Source organism: Poecile atricapillus, chromosome 15 (genome assembly GCF_030490865.1).
Source record: "Poecile atricapillus isolate bPoeAtr1 chromosome 15, bPoeAtr1.hap1, whole genome shotgun sequence".
In the NCBI taxonomy this organism is placed as follows: Eukaryota; Metazoa; Chordata; class Aves; order Passeriformes; family Paridae; genus Poecile; species Poecile atricapillus.
This window is the reverse complement of record NC_081263.1, coordinates 15,826,659-15,844,518: the sequence shown is the minus strand read 5'-3', so window position 1 is coordinate 15,844,518 and position 17,860 is coordinate 15,826,659. Positions and strand designations below refer to the sequence as shown.

General features: G+C 46.2%; 1 protein-coding gene across 1 annotated transcript; it reads right to left on the bottom strand.

Annotated features, from left to right (window-relative positions):
- Positions 1–11,423: 11,423 nt before the first annotated feature.
- Positions 11,424–17,799, bottom strand: FSIP2 (fibrous sheath interacting protein 2). The gene is made up of 6 exons (XM_058850600.1): positions 17,736–17,799; positions 15,824–16,100; positions 14,114–14,226; positions 13,159–13,320; positions 12,726–12,815; positions 11,424–12,448 (listed from the first exon to the last, which is right to left on the bottom strand). The coding sequence occupies exons 3-6, from the start codon at positions 14,207–14,209 to the stop codon at positions 12,260–12,262; spliced, it is 537 nt and encodes a 178-aa protein (XP_058706583.1). The 5' UTR covers positions 14,210–14,226; positions 15,824–16,100; positions 17,736–17,799; the 3' UTR covers positions 11,424–12,259.
- Between the last annotated feature and the right edge of the window lie 61 nt (positions 17,800–17,860).

The window sequence follows — 17,860 nt, the reverse complement described above, 5'->3', positions numbered from 1 at the left end:
GTTAAACCTGCTGGAGGCTGATGGGAGTTTCTCTCCTGGTCAATAACTGGCCATTTCTAAGAATTGACAGTAGTTTTGACCATTGAAAAGTGAGATTAACCTGTGAACACCACTTTAAGACCTAAGCCTGGGAATTTCTTTGTCTCTTTGGTTCCTGGCTGTGAAAGGTAACAGAGCTCCACCTGGCTCCCATTCCCTGCCCAGGCCATGCGGCCCGGGCGGGGGCTGGGCTGGGCCTGCCGCGGCTCCCGGCCGGGATTTGGGGCCTGCAGGGCTTGCCCCGGGCTCTGGCCGGGCCAGGCCAGTCCCTGGCTCAGCTGCAGGTTTTTTTTGCTGTGACTGAATTCACCAGAGACTGTCAAGTAGAGAGAGAAAAGAAGCTCTTGACCTGTGGCGGGCTGAGACAGTGACCACACTCTCCAGAGCAGCCATGAAGAATCTTCCATCGCAGACAGCTCCAGCCACTGCTCCGGCAGAGATCGCAGAACCATCTACAAAGCCTGGGCAAGATTTGAACCCTTTCATTACCCAGGTGAGACTTGCAGATTAATCTTTTTTTTCCAGAGAGAGAAAAAGAGAGTAATCAACATGTAAAAGGACTTTATAAACTATCAGAAACAGTGAAGAATAGAATTAAGCTTCAGAAAAAGTAGAGAATAAGGAGATGCTTTAATACACTGAAGATATTTTTCTGTTAAAGCTATGGAGATGGATAGTAGTGTTCCGAAGAAAACTCCTTTAATTCATGACAGAGTATATTGGGAGGAATGGAGTAGTTCAAAGTGTAGATTTTGAGCAAAAAGTGAAGTGGTTGTGATACAGTGAGGTGCTGGAACAGAGGGAGAGAAGTAATAGTTAAAGATTTGTGGCTTTGTAGAGGCAAAGAGAAAACTTCCGTTTCCAGGGAGGCTCACAGAGACAGATAAAGAAAACTTTTGCCTTTGAATAACTCATCCTTAAAAATGACATCCCTAGACTCATTTGACCCATAACACACTTCAGAGTGATGTGAAATGGGAGGAGACAACTGATGACAGATTTTTGGGCAGCTAGCATCAGAGAAGTAAGAAGCTATGAAGAAAATTAGTTTTCTTGTGAGAAAGCTCCATAGATTAGCAGAAAAAGACTTTGTTTCTCTACAAAGACTGATGAGAAGACTCTAGCAAGAATTGAGGCTGTTTTAAACACCAAAGTTTTTTTGTCTCTGTGTTGTCATGTGAACAAGGAAATGGTTGAGTAGTGGGGGAGAAAAGGGTTTTCTGAAAGTTTTATTCTGGTTTTCTTATTCTTGTAGTTTTGTTAATAAACTTTCTTTATTCCTTTTAAGTTTTAAGCCTGTTTTGCTCTTGTTCTAATCCATATCTCACAGCAAGAAATAAGTAAGTTTTCTAGTGATTTTTTTAGTTACTGCTTTAAAACCACGACACATGGTAAATGGTGGAGAGAAATGGGTGTAGGTGCAATGGGCTGGGGAAACCAGCTCAGGCATTCATCATCCCATGACAAGGGAACAGGAAGGAGTGTGGACGTTTTGAGTGAGGTGGAACACACAGGGACCTGGCCAGGATTGAGTGCTTACAGGTAGCCATGCAGGAAAGCTTTTGGGACACATGGAGTCACTCATCAGCTCAACTATTCCTTCCAAAGCAGGGAGCTGTCCAGGCCACAAAGATTTGAACCTGCATCTCCTGTCCCAGCCTCTGCCTGGACCTTCCTCTGTCTCACAATGTAAACTATCCATTTTGTCTGAAGTGCTTAGAGTTTACTGGTACCATAAAGGGAGCTCATGTCTGAGGACTGGAAGACTTTGTGACCTCTGCTGTCAAGGCTGGATGCTGGCAGGAATCAAGGCCCAAAGCCATGAAGGTGTTCAGAAGCTCAAGGCTGCTCTTAGAAGTTGCAGCTTCTCCCAAAGGAGAACTAGTGGGTTATGTCAGTTCATCTCTGCTTGCAGACATATTTCCTCCATCCCATCTGTGCCATGTCCAGTGTTTTGTTCAGATCACGAGTGAGGCAGGAGACCAGGTGGGCCATGAGAGATGTAGAGGGTGTGGAATGGAGGAGGGAGTGGGGCTCTTCCTTTTCAGTGAGCTGCTGGCTTGCCTTGGCTGCCATGAAACAGGCTTCCCTGAAACAACATGGCCTTGGTGCTGGCTGGGGAAGACAAGGGCACTGCAACTGCAAACAGTCCCCAAATATTGGGCTAGGGTGTCCCCTGGTGTGTGTTACCTCCTCGCTCTAGGGGCATGTCAGCCAGACCCTATAACCCCAGGGACCAGAGGCCTGTAGAGCCTCATCTGCAAGTGGACAGCCCCGTAAAAGAATGAGGAGGTGAAGAATCTACAGCCTTCTCTCTTCTCCTAGCTAAATCACAGGGAGGTCTGGGTGCAGTGATGTAGAAATATCTGCTTGTCTGTGTGTCCCTCCCAGCCACTCCCTGGATGGGGCTGTGCTTGCTCTGGCCAAAGGCACAGGCTGAGGGTGGGCACCCTTCCCTGGAGATCTGTAGCCAGTTCCCAGACACTGGTCTGGGTGCTCTGGTCAATAAAGAAAGGGTGAGAAACTCTCCCAGAGTATGTGGAATAATGCTGTGGCGGTGGCACACTGACCTTGTGAGTCACTCAGCTCCCATCTTTGTGTGCACCTTGGGAACAGTCTGGAGGTCAGCTAGACCTGTGGGACCTCCAGCAGCACTCTGACAAAAACAAGTACAAGCAAAGTGAAGCACAGTGGAGGGAGCTAGACATAAAACTCAGCCTGCTGCACAGTGGTGTGGAGGGTGGGGGCCATGTCCAGAAGAATCTGTAATCCTCCTGCCCCAGAGCAAGATGCTGCAGCAGCTGCACAGACTGCAGGACTGTTGAGGCAGCTGAGGGCTCTGGCAGAGGTCTGGGGGCAGGAGAAGGCCCTATGAGCACAGACCCCTTCCCTACCACTGCTGTGCAGACCCCAGAGTGGCCAGGCAGAGATGAATGGAGGGTCTCAGGCAGGGAATTGCTCCAGCCAGGCACGGAGGCCTTGGTGCCTCTTGCTGAGACTGCTCCTTAGGTGCATTACCCTGCCATGAGTGTGATTGTCTCTGCTGGGATGTGGGGCTGCAAGGCAGCACGGGCCATGTCAGAAGCAGAGCTGCTAAGCTTGGGGCCAGCTCCCCAGTGGCACCACTAGAGCCAGGCCCCTGACCTGAATATCAGAATTTTGCAAGAGACGGGATCACTGGGAGACATTTTAGATCATGATCTATTATTCTTCTTTCACGGTCTCATGAAGGAGTAAGTACGTCTTCACCTTATTCACCAGATATTCTTAGTCAGTAGTCACAAGACTACTACAGGTCACAGGGTCTTTTAAAGGTTAATTAGCCCATAAGCTTCTGCCACAAAATAATGTTTCTACTTTCACACCAATAGCTAATTATTTTGTTCTATACGTCTTTGCTGCAGTGCAGACTTTCTTAATCAATCATATAATGACACACAAAACTACTTCTTATACCTTAGACTTATTACCTTTATAACTACTTCCATATCTTAACTGTAAAACCTTAAAACTTTCTATGTTTTCCCACATCTCCCCCTTTCTCTTTGAACCAAAAATACTCTCTTGATAGCTTTGTCCATTATCTGTCTTACACATTGGAATAAGCAAGGCACACTCTCAGTATAATTATGATGACAATCAATATATACATGCCTATTTTCAGAAGTTTTTTCCACTATGATGTAAAACTCCATTTATCAAATATGTTATCTAACCATGTTCCATCATCAACCTTGATCTTAGACACTTTTTTAACTGCTGTATGTTCTTATGAATGGATTTTGAATAATCAGACAGATTCATACAACACATCCCATTGAAATCTTTGCATCCATGTCCATGTACTAACATTGACACAAAACCCAAAGTTCACAGTTCTTGCATGTGAGACATCAACTGCATGAGGTCTGTGTGCTTGCTTCTCTGTTCTTGGAGTTGTCAGCATGTTTCTGTGCTTGATATGGCTTCACATTTTTTGCTGAAATCTGCTTTAGTCCTGAACCTGTGCAAACACAATTTGCCCCAGGTTATTAGCGAAAATAGGCCTTCAGTTTGCCTTGTTTCTGCATTTCTGATCAGACCTAAAGGATTTTCTTTCAATTTTCCCTGTGGACTATTGGAAAAGTGCCTAATAATTGGTGGATTTGGTTCTGCAAAAGAGCTATTTTAAAAATGTTTAAAATTTGTAAGGTTTTATTTAAATGCATTTGAGGCCTTGCCTCTACTTCCCCCTTTTTCTGTTTTCAAAGATGAGATGCATGTCTTTTATTATAAGCATAAAGAAAAATCAAAGCAAAACAATACATGTAGTAAACAAAAAACTTATAGCAATTAGGAATTAGTCAGATAATACACACAATTAATAACACATGTGAAATTAGATGATTATCAATCACTGAAATACTGTACTGTAGCCTTTCAAGCAAGGCAGAAACCCTGGTTCAAGGAACAGCACAGTGGCCCCCCTTGGCCACTTGGACCATTTACCCACAAGACATCAATGTGATGGATGGTGAAGAAATGGCATTTATTGTTGGAGAATTTGACATTTTATAACCTAGGGTCACTGTGTGTCGTGGTTTAAACTAGTAATTAACAAAAAGGGGAAAAAAGGAATTATTTATTTCTTGCTGTGAGATATGGATTAAAATAAGAGCAAACCAGGCATAAAACTTAAAAGGAATAAAGAAGAGTTTATTGACAAACTACAAGAACACCAGAATAAACTTTTAGAAAAACCTTTTCATTTCTCACTGCTCACTATTCTTTTGTTTACATGACAACAGAGACAAAAACTGTATAATTTTGATGGTTTAAACAGTTCTAATTCTTTCCATAGTCTTTTCCTCAGTTTCTGTAGAGAAACTGAAGTTCCTTTCTGTTAATTTATGGAGTTTGTCACAAGAAAACTATTTTTGTTATAGTTTCTCGTTTCTCTGATATCAGCTGCTCAGAGCTACTGTTATTAAAGCCCACCCCTCCCATTCCACATCACTCTGAAAATGTGTTATGGGTCATGAGTTTGAAGATAGCATTTTTAAGGATAAGTTAGTCAAAGGCAAAAAAGTATTCTTCATCTGCTTCTGTGAGCTTCACTAAGAAACAGTTTTTCTCATTGCCTCTCAAGGCTTCAAATTTCTCAGCACTTCACTATACCACAATTACTTCACTTATTACTTAAATTTACACTTTGAACACCTTATTCCTCTCCATACTCTATTATGAATTAAAGGGGTTTTTCTCAAGACTTCATTGTCCATTTCCATAGTTTTAACAGAAAGATATTTCAGCTTAATTAAAGCATCTCCTTAATTCTCTACCTTTCTTGAAGTCTCTTTTCTTTCTTGCCACTAGTAGTTTATAAAGTCTCTTTTCATGTTGATTACTTTCCTTTTCTCTCTCTGGATGAAAAGATTAATCTGCAAGTTTCATCTGGATAAGAAAGAGTTAAAATCTTGCCCAGGTTTTGTAGATGGTTCTGTGATTTCTGCCGGAGCAGCAGCTGAAGCTGTCTTTGATAGAAGATTCTTCATGGCTGCTCTGCAGTGTAGGTGCTGTCTCAGCCTGCCGCAGGTCCAGAGCTTTTCTTCTTTACTCGGCAGTTTCCTAGTAAATTCTATTACAGCAAAACCTGCAGCTAAGCCAGGAACCGGCCTGGCCCGGCTCAGCCCGGGGCAAGCCCCCGCCGGTCCCCATCTCCCGGCCGGGAGAACGGCAGGCCCAGCCCGGCTCCCCACCCAGGCCGCATGGCCTGGGCAGAGAACGGGAGGCCAGCCGGAGCTCCGCCACTCTTCACAACCAGGAAACAAAGAAGCACTACAGACTTCTGGGTGTACACTTTAAGGTGGGGTTCACAAGTTGATTCTACTTTTCAATGGCTAAAACTGCTGTCAATTCTCAGCAATGACCGATAATTGGTCAAGAGAAAAGACTCCCAGGAGACCCCAGCAACTTTAACTTTCTTAAAGGTAAAGGAACTTTATGACACTGTGTTACTCCCATCTGCTTTCATCACAGCTAGGTGCTATTGGCTAATTGCAGAAGTCATTACCATACACCAAAGAGAAGGGGGGTTACTAACTTTCCGTTACATCCCGAAGTCTTCCGTGCCGCCAGGCCCTACTGCTACACTGTACCATCATCTCAGAGTCTGCAACAGATGATAAACCTCAAATCAGTGAAGAATTGGATAATCATCTCCAGATAATGACTTCCAAGCTCACTTTATAAATTAGTCCAGCTGACATATATATATAGGGTCAAATTGCCAAGTCAAAGCAACTTGAGTATTTTTTTGATGCAGAAAACACCTGGGTCTGTTGGCAAATTTCCCATACAGGTAGAGCCAGGGCATGGCCAGAGTCCAGGCTTTAATGGGGTGGGGAGGGGCTGCCCCTTAACACATTTTAAAAATAAGGCTCTAAACAATTAAAGACTAATCAAAACATCCAGTAGTTGGTTCCCTCTGAAGCTTAACTCTGGAAATACTGAAAGACCATGAAGCTGCACTGAATCAAACCCATAGCAAACCTGTTCAATCAAGAAAAAGTACTAAAGAATGAGAGAAACCTGTGCAGGGTTAGCTAGACAGTCTGCTCAGAGAATTACATTTTGCAACGAGAGAACAAAAAGATGGATCCTGAGGATGACACCTGTCCTGTAGGTGATCACACAAAGAGGTGTTAAAATATAGGACAAGCCGTCTATAAATACAATAATGATACCTTATAAATAATACTCATAATAAAAAATCTATAAATTCACATTATACAATGAATATATCAGCAATAAATGTCTGAGGAAGTTAAGATAATATTTTCAAAACATTCATGTATCAATGGCAAGAAATGAAACAAAGTAAAAAACCTTTAAACTTCTTAGTATTAATAACAGTCACTATTCTTCCTTGTTGCCTAGAGAAAACAAAAATAGCAGAGATTGTAACAAATCTTATCTAAGAAAATAACTATATATCTTGTAACTTAGACAAGCAATGTTTTAGGAAAATCTAAAATAACTCAGATTAAACAACACTCTAAACTGGTAGAAATTAATTTTGATGGAAGGAAATAATAAAACTTAACCTCAAAAGAATATCAAAGTGATAAAACCAAACTTAAGAGCACTCAGACCTAAACATAGTGAAACTTAACTTTGCTTAATCTTACCAACACTAAACTTACATGAAATTAAATATAACAAAATTAAAATTTGGTATCCATAAAAGTTCTAACTTATTTTGTTACTATTAAAACAAAAGGCACTTCACTCAACATAGGCTTTTCTCTGAAGCTCAGTTTTGCTTGCAACAACTTTGGACTTTAAAAGTGGATAGAACACCTGAATAATTCAACAATGCAATTTGTAAATCTTCTGATTTCTGCATTGCCCAATCAATTTATTTTTTTTTTATGCTAAGTAAATCACTGCAAAGTCTTTGCCTGCCATTGTCAGCAATCTTGCTCTGGCTCTGATTATGATGTGAGCTGTCATCTCTCTAGTGTTGTAAAGATTGGTTTTGGGGATCTATAGGGTAAAAATATTCACTCTATTAATAGAAAAGGATCTTTTTTCAAAATATCCCATTGGAATATGAGGCCATACAATTGCACTTTTTCTCCTAGCACTGCAAGAAAAAAAGGTTGTGATACTATGCAACGATGTGCTTGTCTTTGTTTAAAGGCTTCTGCTACTCTATCAAGAGCCTTTTGAGCTTCAGGTGTGAGAGTTCTTGGAGATGTAATGTCACAGTCTCCTCTTAGCAAGTCAAAAATTGGTGAGAGCTCATCATTAGTGTTATAGATATATAATATCGTCTTTTCACAAGAATTAAGATGAATGCTGTATGTATCGTGTTAAAATGGCTTTGCTGTAATAGTCAATATAGGATGTTTGAACTGTCTGCTTCGTTAGGATAAATTCAATGAACAGATGATGAGGACCCTGCTGATTATCAACACTCACTGTCTGTGGAAAGAAGGAGCCAAGGTCCAAATTAAAAGGTGATAAGAAGAGGATTAAAACCACAAGCCGAGAAATACACATGCTCTAAAAAGGTGGACCCAAGGAGTGGCCATGCTGAACAGCTCCTGGAAAATGTGAACTAGTTAATAGAAAACTTTGAATTTGCATAAAGTCTATGAATATGCATCAGGTTGATGCACTAGAAATGGTATATAAAGAATGTTTCCAAAGCACCAGGTGTGCTCTTGGCAGAGTGCCAAACACCCGGCTCTTTTAAGCCTTTACTTTATTGTCTTTGTCTCTTATTGTCTTTTTTATTAAACCTTTTAAAATTTACCAGAACAGTGAATGTCGTTTTTCACATTAGTGATCCTGCAAATTGTTTGCACTGGTCCTAAGTTGTATTTTCTGTGGCCTAACTGACTCTTTTGCTAGTCTCCATCCAAAATATTTCCATGGCGAGATTTCTTGTATTTTTGATGTAGAAATTTCATGTCCAGTATTTTGAACTGCTGAGCTCACACTGTCACAAGCTTCCTTCATCTCCTTCTGTGTTGGTGCATTGGCAAGGCTATAAACTGCTCTTCTGCTATGTCAAAATCTCCTTCCTTTTAAATCTTTCCTTCTCACTTCACCCCAATCAATTGATTTTAAACTTTTTCTTGAAAATTACAATGATTTCAGATTTGATGTGTGTCTTCCTGGATCCGGTGAACCTGCATCTTACAAATCTGTCCCTTCTCGCGGGATACAATCTTTTTCTCACTGTTAGAGTCTTGTTGGTCGCAAGTGAATTTCTGTTCCATGCTCCTCTCCACACCTCCCTGCAGTAACAGAAGCAGCCAGAGGTGGCGTTGTAGGTGGAGGTTCCGAGTCTCGGGGGTTACAAAATGGAGTCGGTGGCAATGCGCATGCTCCGTTTACGGTGCCGGTTGAGCATGCGCAGTGAGGTCTCTGCACAGACTGCTGTACTGGGCATGCGCAGTGAGGTCTCTGCACAGACTGCTGTACTGGGCATGCGCAGTGAGGTCTCTGCACAGACTGCTGTACTGGGCATGCGCAGTGAGGTCTCTGCACAGACTGCTGTACTGGGCATGCGCAGTGATGTCTCTGCACAGACTGCTGTACTGGGCATGCGCAGTAGTGTTCAGGGATCCGTCCGAACCCGCGCCATTTTCAAACTCCGATTTGTCCTGTTTCTCAGGAACGTTGCCTAACCACAGAGCTTTGTCCTTGGACCTCTGCTGAGCTGGGTCAGCCATTTTTGTGATGATGGTGATCGTTGTCCAAGCCCATGCACTGACTTCCTCTCCTGGCCTGCCTCATCATTGTAGGATTTTCCAGTGCTCATCTGGTCACTGTCCCTGCTTTGCTCCCTTTTACCACTGGTCTGTCCGGTGCTGGATAGGGCAGTGCCCTGTCAGCTTGGTTCCCACTCAACTGTCCTGTCACAGCTCCTGCTGCTCCCTCACAGTGAGTCCTGTGGAGTGCACAACTCTGCTCATGCTGAGCATAAATAAAGGCTTTATAGGTGACACTTGGACTCCTTACCAGAGAAAGCAGAGAAGGTGCAAACCCATCCTTCCACTCACTCAACAGCAAAACTTGCTAAACAAGACAAAAATGCTGGCTACTCCTTGCCTCCCTACCTCAAATTTCCTATAAAATTTGGTCTCAGCATGACAGAGGCTGAAGAAGGGAAGATAGGTTATAGTAGGGAAAATGCCCAGAGACAGTATGATCTAGCTCGAAGAAAACACAAGCAAGGCCCTGGAAATAAACTCTTTATTGCCAGCACAAGGTTGGCAATGTCAACCTGTGTTTACTGTCCAAGGGCTCTTCAGCTCTCCAGTCACATACCTCACTTGCCTCACATGAGCTTTGGGCGCTCTGCTCAGTGCTGGGCTCTGACCTGGGTTGTTGGGAAGGCTATGGGTCCATGGAAGGGAGAGTGTCCTCAGCAGCACAGCTCTCCATTCCACCTTGGACTGTGGGTGGATTTGCAACAGGCCCTTGAAAATTCTCTTTGAGGGTTGGTGCAGGTCCAGGTTGACTGATCCGCTCTAATACTGAGTCAGCAATCTGATTTGACATGGTCCTTATATCCAAAGTGTTGGCTAAGGCTGTTGACTCTAGGTTCATTTTTCTTTCCAAGTTTTTCTTCACCATTGTACAAGCCTTAGGCTCCATGGTTTTCACACACCCCACCCCTTCTGCAGGTATAGGCAACATTGCTTTCAGGCTCTGCTGTTCAGATGCCCTGGGGAATCCTTGTCCTGCTTCCATGCCCTGCCTTGAAAGTGTCAACTGGATGGCTGCAGTTGTCTGTTGGAGACATTTGTCCCAGGAAGCTCCAGGATTTCACTGTACTCACAACTAGTGTCTTGCTCAAACTGAGAAGTTACAGAGGATTCCAAAGTGCAGTGAACACTCTCAGCAACTTCTCTGGTGAGTGTCTCAAGGGAAGTCTGTGAAAGTGCTCTGTCTGCAGTCCTGTTTCAGTGTCCTTGTATGTGTCTGTTTCAGTGGCTCTTCCAGCAAGAGGCAGCTCCTCCCACCTGACTGCCACCCCTGTCTCAGCAGCTTTGGATCTGCTGAATACAAGAGGGTCCCCCAAGATCTCCAACACCATTGCTACAAGCTCTTTTGCCATCACTTCCATTTTCCGATGGTGATCTAGCGAAGTATCTGAAAGTTCTACTCTCATGCAGTTGCCTTAAAGTCTTCCTCTGAATCCCCTAGCAGCCCGCTGTAAAAAGCTGACAAGCTGATTCACAGGAATCTTCAGCCTCTCCAACACTCTATGCACCACAGTCTCAACCAGCTCTTCAAGCTTCTTGGCTTCTGCTGCAGTTAGTTCCTCAAACATAGCATTCAACAGGCCATTGGCAGTGCCATCTGGCTTCCTCTGGGAGTCAGCAGCAGTATTGGCATCCTTCTGGCCCAGTTCAGCTCTGGAGTAAGTTTGGCCCTTGTCCAAAGTTGCTCTCCCTTTTCTGCATCCCCCTGATTTTCAGCTCTTGGGTGGCAGTGGGCTAGAAGGCTTTTGAGGCTTGTGAAAGATGAAATTCACATATTTTTATATGAAATTTAAAAAGTTTAATAGAAAGACAATTAGGAGATAGAAATAAAACAAAATATGCAAATATGGCTGGTGCCTCAGCATTCTGCCCAGAGAGCACACCTTACCAACAAAAGATTGTCCCTTAAAAACAGAACGCTACTGACGCTGCTCTTGGCTGCACCAGAGCTCCGGGCTAGCTCTATGGTGCCACTCCGGCACGGGCAGTCGCCAGGAGTGGGGAACTGCAGGGGAAAGGCGATCCCACAGCAGAACCTTCAGAGCACTGAATCCTGCCGGGCTCTGCCAAATCAGGCATTGTGGGTGATGGCAGAAGGAAGGAGGAGACTCACTCGGCTGTACTTCCCAGGAACAGGTTTATTTGGGAGAGGGGATGAGCACAAGGATCTGTGCTGGGACAAATCAGAACCGAAGAGAGCCCAGAGCATCTCTGTGCACTGGATTTTATCTCAGGGGTGGGCACAGTCCAGGATCCAATGGGAGCTCGTGGAGGGAGGGGTAAGGGGAGGAGGTTACAATGTCAGGGACCAATGGGGATACAAAGAAGGCGGGAACATAACATAACAGCCAATAACATGTCAAGGAAGGGATGATGTACATGGAAGGAGCTGGAAGGAGAGGTGGAGTTTATGATGATGGACGGGGGAGATGGGGCAGGGTAAAGGTGATTGACCGGGAACATTCAGTAAAACTGGGAGGGGTTTACATAACAGACAAATGGAACCAACCAAAGCAGTAAATAGGGGAGAACCAGGAACATACCAAACAGATGAAATACTAACAATTGTAACAGAACTGAAAAAACATACTACAACACCCTACTACATATTCATAAATTCTCATACATAATTCAAACATTCCTCTTAAGTTTTAGATGTTTCTTTGTTTAGTCCCAACTCGCCCCCTCCCCAATTGATCAATCTTCTTAGCTCCACCGAGTTTCACATTCCCTGATAACAGAGGTGCAATAAATTCCTCCCCCAGAGCTCTGGTCACCGCTATCTTCATCTGGATAAGATAATCTAAGAATGCAGGGGGATCTCTAACCATCTTTTTCAGTCTTTGGGTTATACAAACAAAAGTAGTTTTTGCTTTAATACTGTGCCATAGCTCAACATATATATGTATTACACCACTATTTCTAAGTTTCCTCAATAACAGAAGTAGAAGGAACTATATTAATACAACAAAATTTTCTAACCTTATACATATAACATTTATTTTAATATTAACGAAAAGTGAATAATATAATATGTATCTATAACAAAGCTGCAGCCGCCGCTTGCCCCAGCAGGAAGTGTTGGTGGTTCCTGGCAGGTTGGGGCCATCCTTTAATTTGGCCCAGGATGGCAGAAGCCCTTCCTGAAAGGTGGCACCAGGTTGAGGCTCACGTTGCTCAGCCCTTGCATTCTGAGGCCTCCTGTGGGCCCAGGCCAGCACTCTGCTTCAGGCAGGCCGTAAGGGCAGGAGAGAAGGCCTCTTTCCCTCAGCACTGCGTGTGCCAGCACATGGCTCTGCTGCCCGTGCCCAGCTCAGTGCCCTGCGCTCCCAGCCATGGAGTCCTTTCCCCGCCACAGCGCCCAGCCCAGCAGCACAGCCCTGAACAGCTCTGTGCCTCTGAACACAACACTTTGCCTACCTCTTGCTGCCCCAAGATCTTCTCTGATTTCAACTTGATCCTGGTCAGGTACTCCCTGTACTCACTGAACTCCTTCAGAGTGCAAACCACCTATGGAAGGACGAGGGCAGAATCCCAAGCCCAGTCAAGCCACGCAGATGGCCTTCCCTGATACAGCCCGACCCCAGTGGGAGGGGAGCTGCCCCCAAGCCCTCCCCCCAGACCCCAGTGCTTGGGGCACTGATGTCCCCCCAGCCAGGGCTGAACAGGCAGTGTGGGGCAGGCTGAGAAGGGCAGGACTGGGGCTTGCCAGAGGAATGTTGGTGCTGCTTCTGCTCCCAGGGACACCAGCACACGGCCCTGCCCTCTGACAGCAGCAGGAGGCTGCAGCAAGGGCTGTGGGAGCCCTGCTTGATAGAGGGCTGTTCTTGATCAGCCCAACACCCAAACCTACCTTGTTGTCAGTGGTGACAAAACCCTGTTTCTTCAGCAACTGCAGCACATCCTTGCGCTTGTGGTAGTCCTGAAGGGCAGGGTCATGCAGGCAGTTGTATGCTGGGCTGAGGTGGTGGCTGTAGGGATCATCCAGAGTGAAATAAGGAAACAGCCAGTGGAGCTGTAAGAGAGTTTCCAGAGTACGAAGGAGGCAGGAGAGAGCAGCAAAGAGGTACCACATGGTACTTGTGAAAAGTAAAGGTCTTCTCTATCCTTCTGTAGGCACAGAGACCTTCACAGACAGACTACAGGGCTGGGCTGAGCCAGGCTGGACTGTGATGTGTTAGGGGAGAGAAGACAAACCCCACAGCAACCCCACCAGCAAAAAGGTATCTTAGGCCACCAGGAAGAACTGCAGACCTATCCACAAAAGAACCTTCAAAGGTTCAAATGCAGCCAGTGGAGAATGGATGAAACCAGTCTCCTCAAATCAGGCAGGCCCAAGGGCTGTGTCAGCTGCCTCTGCCTCCAGAAAGTCTCTACATTGGGAAGGTGCAGTACAAGCTGGAGGACAATAGTGTGTGTATTCCCCGAGCAGTGAAGCCCAAGCTATTCCAAAGGTGCCAAGAAGGCAAGAAGGAGAAGGTTGGAATCTCCCTCACAGGTGCCCCAGGGCCTGGCTTGACACTGTGGGATGAGTTGGAGGGGCTCATTGCCCTGGCACCTGGACACACACAGCTGCCTGCTGAAGGCAGGGGTCCAGCCACACATATGCACAGTGCCAGAAACCAGTGCAAAGATAGACAAGTGCTTTCTCCTCTGTATTCCAGGAGGCCTGGAGCTTCTCCTGCCTAGTCTTGTCCAGTTGAAGGGCTGCAGCTCCTGCTGTAGAGCAGGTGACCACAAGAAAATTTTTGCATGGTGGGGACTCTGTGAAAGAGGAAAGATTTTTGACTCCTTTCTACTTCCTTTACCTTTTCACCCAGCTTTCCCCTGCAGAAGACAGGCTTGGATCCAGGTGCAACAGGGATCTTGACTGCAAGTGGGATGTTCAGCAGTTCAGGGTCCATTTTCCTGGTGTGGTCTTCTGGGGTTGAGATGGGAAGACACAGACACAAAGGTGTTGTCCAATAAGCCTCCTGCATGGCAGTCCTGAGGACCTAGAGCATCACCCCATGTCTCAGGCTCCCCAGCAGAGCCCTTTCTATTGGCCCAGTGGTCCCCTTCCCCCTAATTCCCAGTGCACTCAGCAGTGCCTCTGCCTTTCAGCAGGACACCAGCAGTGGGATGGTGCTCCACAGCTCCTGCCAAGACCTCTCATGGTGTTGTGATCCCACTCTGATTCTTGTTCCAGAGACACAACAGCTGGTCTCCTGGCTAAATATAGCCATGGGGCATTGTTACATCATGGAGATATCACATCAATGCATTGTCACATCACCCCACTGACATTGCATCACAGAAACCGCCCACCACACCAAGAGGGGAGGGAGGCCTACCTGGAGGCCCCTTTGGACTGCCCTGTGGGCCGCTCCTTCTGTATGACTTGGCTGTGAGAGCTCCTGTCCACAGGCCCCTTCACCCCTCCCCTGTCCTGTCATTCTGTGAGGCAAAGCTTCCTTACCAACAGGAAGGAATGGGAGGAATTGCCACACCAAAGATGCGCAGTTTGGGTTCTGCTTTTTCCCCCTTTCCCTTTTTAGACCTTCTTCCCTGTTATGGGCAAGCAACCACAACTCAGGGAATTGCAGTAAACTGGCTATTTGGCCCATCCTTGGCAACATCTAATTCCTGGTTCACATCTTGAGAAACAGTAGAAAAATACAGGCTGAGGGAAAGACCTCCTCTTTCCTCAGGCTCCCATTTAACCCAGAACACCCTTCTGCCACCTTACCAGTCTCCCCTGCCCTGGTTTCTGCTGTCCCCATCAGCTCCCATTTCCTACCCCTCCTTGGCTGGATTTGGCAAGGTCTCTGGTGCCCATTCATCCAGCCCACCTGCTTCCTTGGGACAGCTTTTACACTACAGAGCCCTTCCAGCCTCACTCATTGCACAAAGGCAAGAGGCAGGCAGAGCAATCTGTTGGAGGTAGTGATTGATTACCACGGGGCTTTTGAGAAACAGAGAGAGGCACAGCCCAAGAATGTTTCTCTGCTCTCAAAGCAATTTTTTTGTGGGAACCAACAAAGCAGCCAAGAGTGCAACAACTCTCCCTTGTATAAAGAGCCCATAAACTTTAGCTGGCTGCACTTCCCCCTGAGGGAGAGGCTTTGGTTGAGAGCCTGCTGTCATGGTGAGTTGTAAAGCTACCCCCAACCTGCCTTTCCCCCATATGTGTATTATTTGTCTCTTATTGGCCCTTCCCCCTTGCTCCACCCCTGTGCCCTCAGACCACTGGGCCTGCTGTTCTACCCCCGCACTCTACCTTCCCTATATAATCCTGGCTCTTCCGGGGTCAGTCTTTGTCCCTGGACCCCATTGAGAGGAAGACAATAAAGGCTTCTCATGGAACCCCATATGAAGACTCCTGTCCCTTTCTTCAGAGTCCCTGAGGAACTGCAGCCATCCAATAGCCCTTTTCAGGGCTAGAGCTGAAATCACTAGGGCAGACATGCCTGTGTGCCCAAGGGATGTCCCATTGGAGATGCTTCCCTGGGAAGGTCACAGCACTCTACCATCCTCACCCGCCGCAACAGTTTCTGGCGCATGCTCCAGCTGCAGCTCTTCTCCAGCTTGGCAAGGGGAGGAGTAGCATCAGCTGTGCCCCAGCTTCCTTGTGCCACGTGGACTGCTCAGCTGTGAGGGCTGTGAGCCCCACACTTTATTCAACTAGCATGGACTGTGATGTTCCCAGCATGGTGATATCTCTGCAGAGAAATCCACTGAAGTTCACAGTGCAAAACTGCAGCAGCTCAGCAAGGGCAGGAGCAAGGAGGTCTCTGCCCAAAGTCTTGGCAGGGTCTGGTGAGCAGAGAGGACAGAGGAAAGCAGTTTGGGCTCCTTTCCAGGCCTCAAAAAAAAAAAAGAAAAAAAGCTTCGTTTTTCCACATTTACTGCTTTCCTTGATATGTGGGGAAACACTGGACCCAAAGTGATCCAGCTGATCCAAGCAGGGTCTGTCTGCAACCTGCATCAGAACAGGCAGAGACCAGCCAGGTGTCTGCAGCAGAGCGCTGTTCCTGTTCCCTGGAAAGGGCTGCCACTCCCATGGCCAGCCAGAACAGGCAAGTATGGCAATGTCTGAGCGCTCATGATCATTTTAACCATGGACACTAACATTAGACAGAGAAGCTGGACCCCTGGACAGTGAACAAGGAGAAATGTCACAAATTGGCATAGATGTATCCCTGAACTACCAAAAGCCATGTGCTCTCAGTGGGAACAGCAAAGCAGAGGAGTCCAGTGGGATCTAAGAAGACCTATTTCAGAGGAGAAGGAAGTGGTTCTCAGGGAAGGTGTGCTAAGAGCCTGTAGGTTTTTTTAAGTGATGAAACTCCAGAATGAAATACAGTGCTGTCAAAAAACCCATTACACAAACACTATGCTGATGTCTTGGTAAAATAAAATAAATTTCTATTTTGCTCAAAACTTTAGGGTTATTTTCCAGTTGCTTTCTATTTTAATTCTTTCTGCATTTATTTTCTCTTCTAGAAACCTGCAATGGTAAGACCACTTGTGAGATTTACAGGTTAAAATATAAATCCAAACTGAAAACTGTGTTTTCAACATTTTCTTTTTTTTAGCCTGTTGCAGTATTTTTAGCAAGCCACTCTGTTTCTCCAGATTCCCAGCACACAGTTCACAGGCTCTGTCAGAAAAGCACTAGCATCTATTGCAGTACACTTATGGGGACATTCTGCTTTAAACAATCCTTTGTGCTCTCTGGGTCCTTCGATACTTGTGGCACTGGGCTGAGGCAGATGTCAAAGAAGCAGACAGATTTATGAAGCAACAGCAGTTCCCACAGCTGGAGGAGGAGGAAGACAGAAGGGAAAATCACTTGGGCCATGTTGTGTCTTCCTCCAAAGCCCAACAGCACTGGCAACCCTGGCACTACGTGGACACCTTGGTCACAACAGTTACACTGTGTAGCAGTTCTTTCAATCACGAAACCTGAGAGGCAGCAATCCTCTGCTGGTATGTGGCGTCTGAACAGAATTTCAAGGATTATCACAGAAAACCTACCTGAACCAGGAAGAATTTATCACCCACAGTGAAACATTGTAATATTAGACATTAAGAATTCCAGCATACATAGATCTTTGCTCTTCTGTGTCAATCTGGTTTGGGTTTTAACCCACCAAAAAAGGAAAATAAAATTAATTTGCCCCCACAGCAGAACCCACAGTCTTCTGGCTATACCAGAGGGTGAACAGGGCTGAGGGGCAGTGACGACCCCTTCTGATGGGCACTACACAGGCGCACACGCGGCCCGGCACATGGGGCACCAATCCATGGGACCGAGCTCAGCCGGCGGTGGCTGGGACAGCTATGGGCGGGTGCGCGCAGGAGCGCCCGCATTCCGACACACGCCTCAAGGGACGCTCAAGGGATCTCTCGCCTGTATTTCACCCCTGTCCCACCCCCCGCACTCACGCTCCCTGCAGGGCACTGTGGTTCCCCAACACCTCCGCCCCGGACCCAGCGGGGCCGCTCCCCGCAGGGCTCTTCGCTGGGGCCGCCCCTCCCTGCTCAGTGCCCGGCCCCGCTCCCTCCGCGCG

Bases quoted from the DNA above. Each gene is read 5' to 3' on its own strand.
- FSIP2 (XM_058850600.1), bottom strand. From the start codon at position 14,209: ATGGACCCTGAACTGCTGAACATCCCACTTGCAGTCAAGATCCCTGTT. The intron at 13,321-14,113 runs GTAAAGGAAGTA...ACTCTCTTACAG, and splicing joins GGGGAAAGCTGGGTGAAAAG to CTCCACTGGCTGTTTCCTTA. The intron at 12,816-13,158 runs GTAGGTTTGGGT...GTCCTTCCATAG, and splicing joins TTGTCACCACTGACAACAAG to GTGGTTTGCACTCTGAAGGA.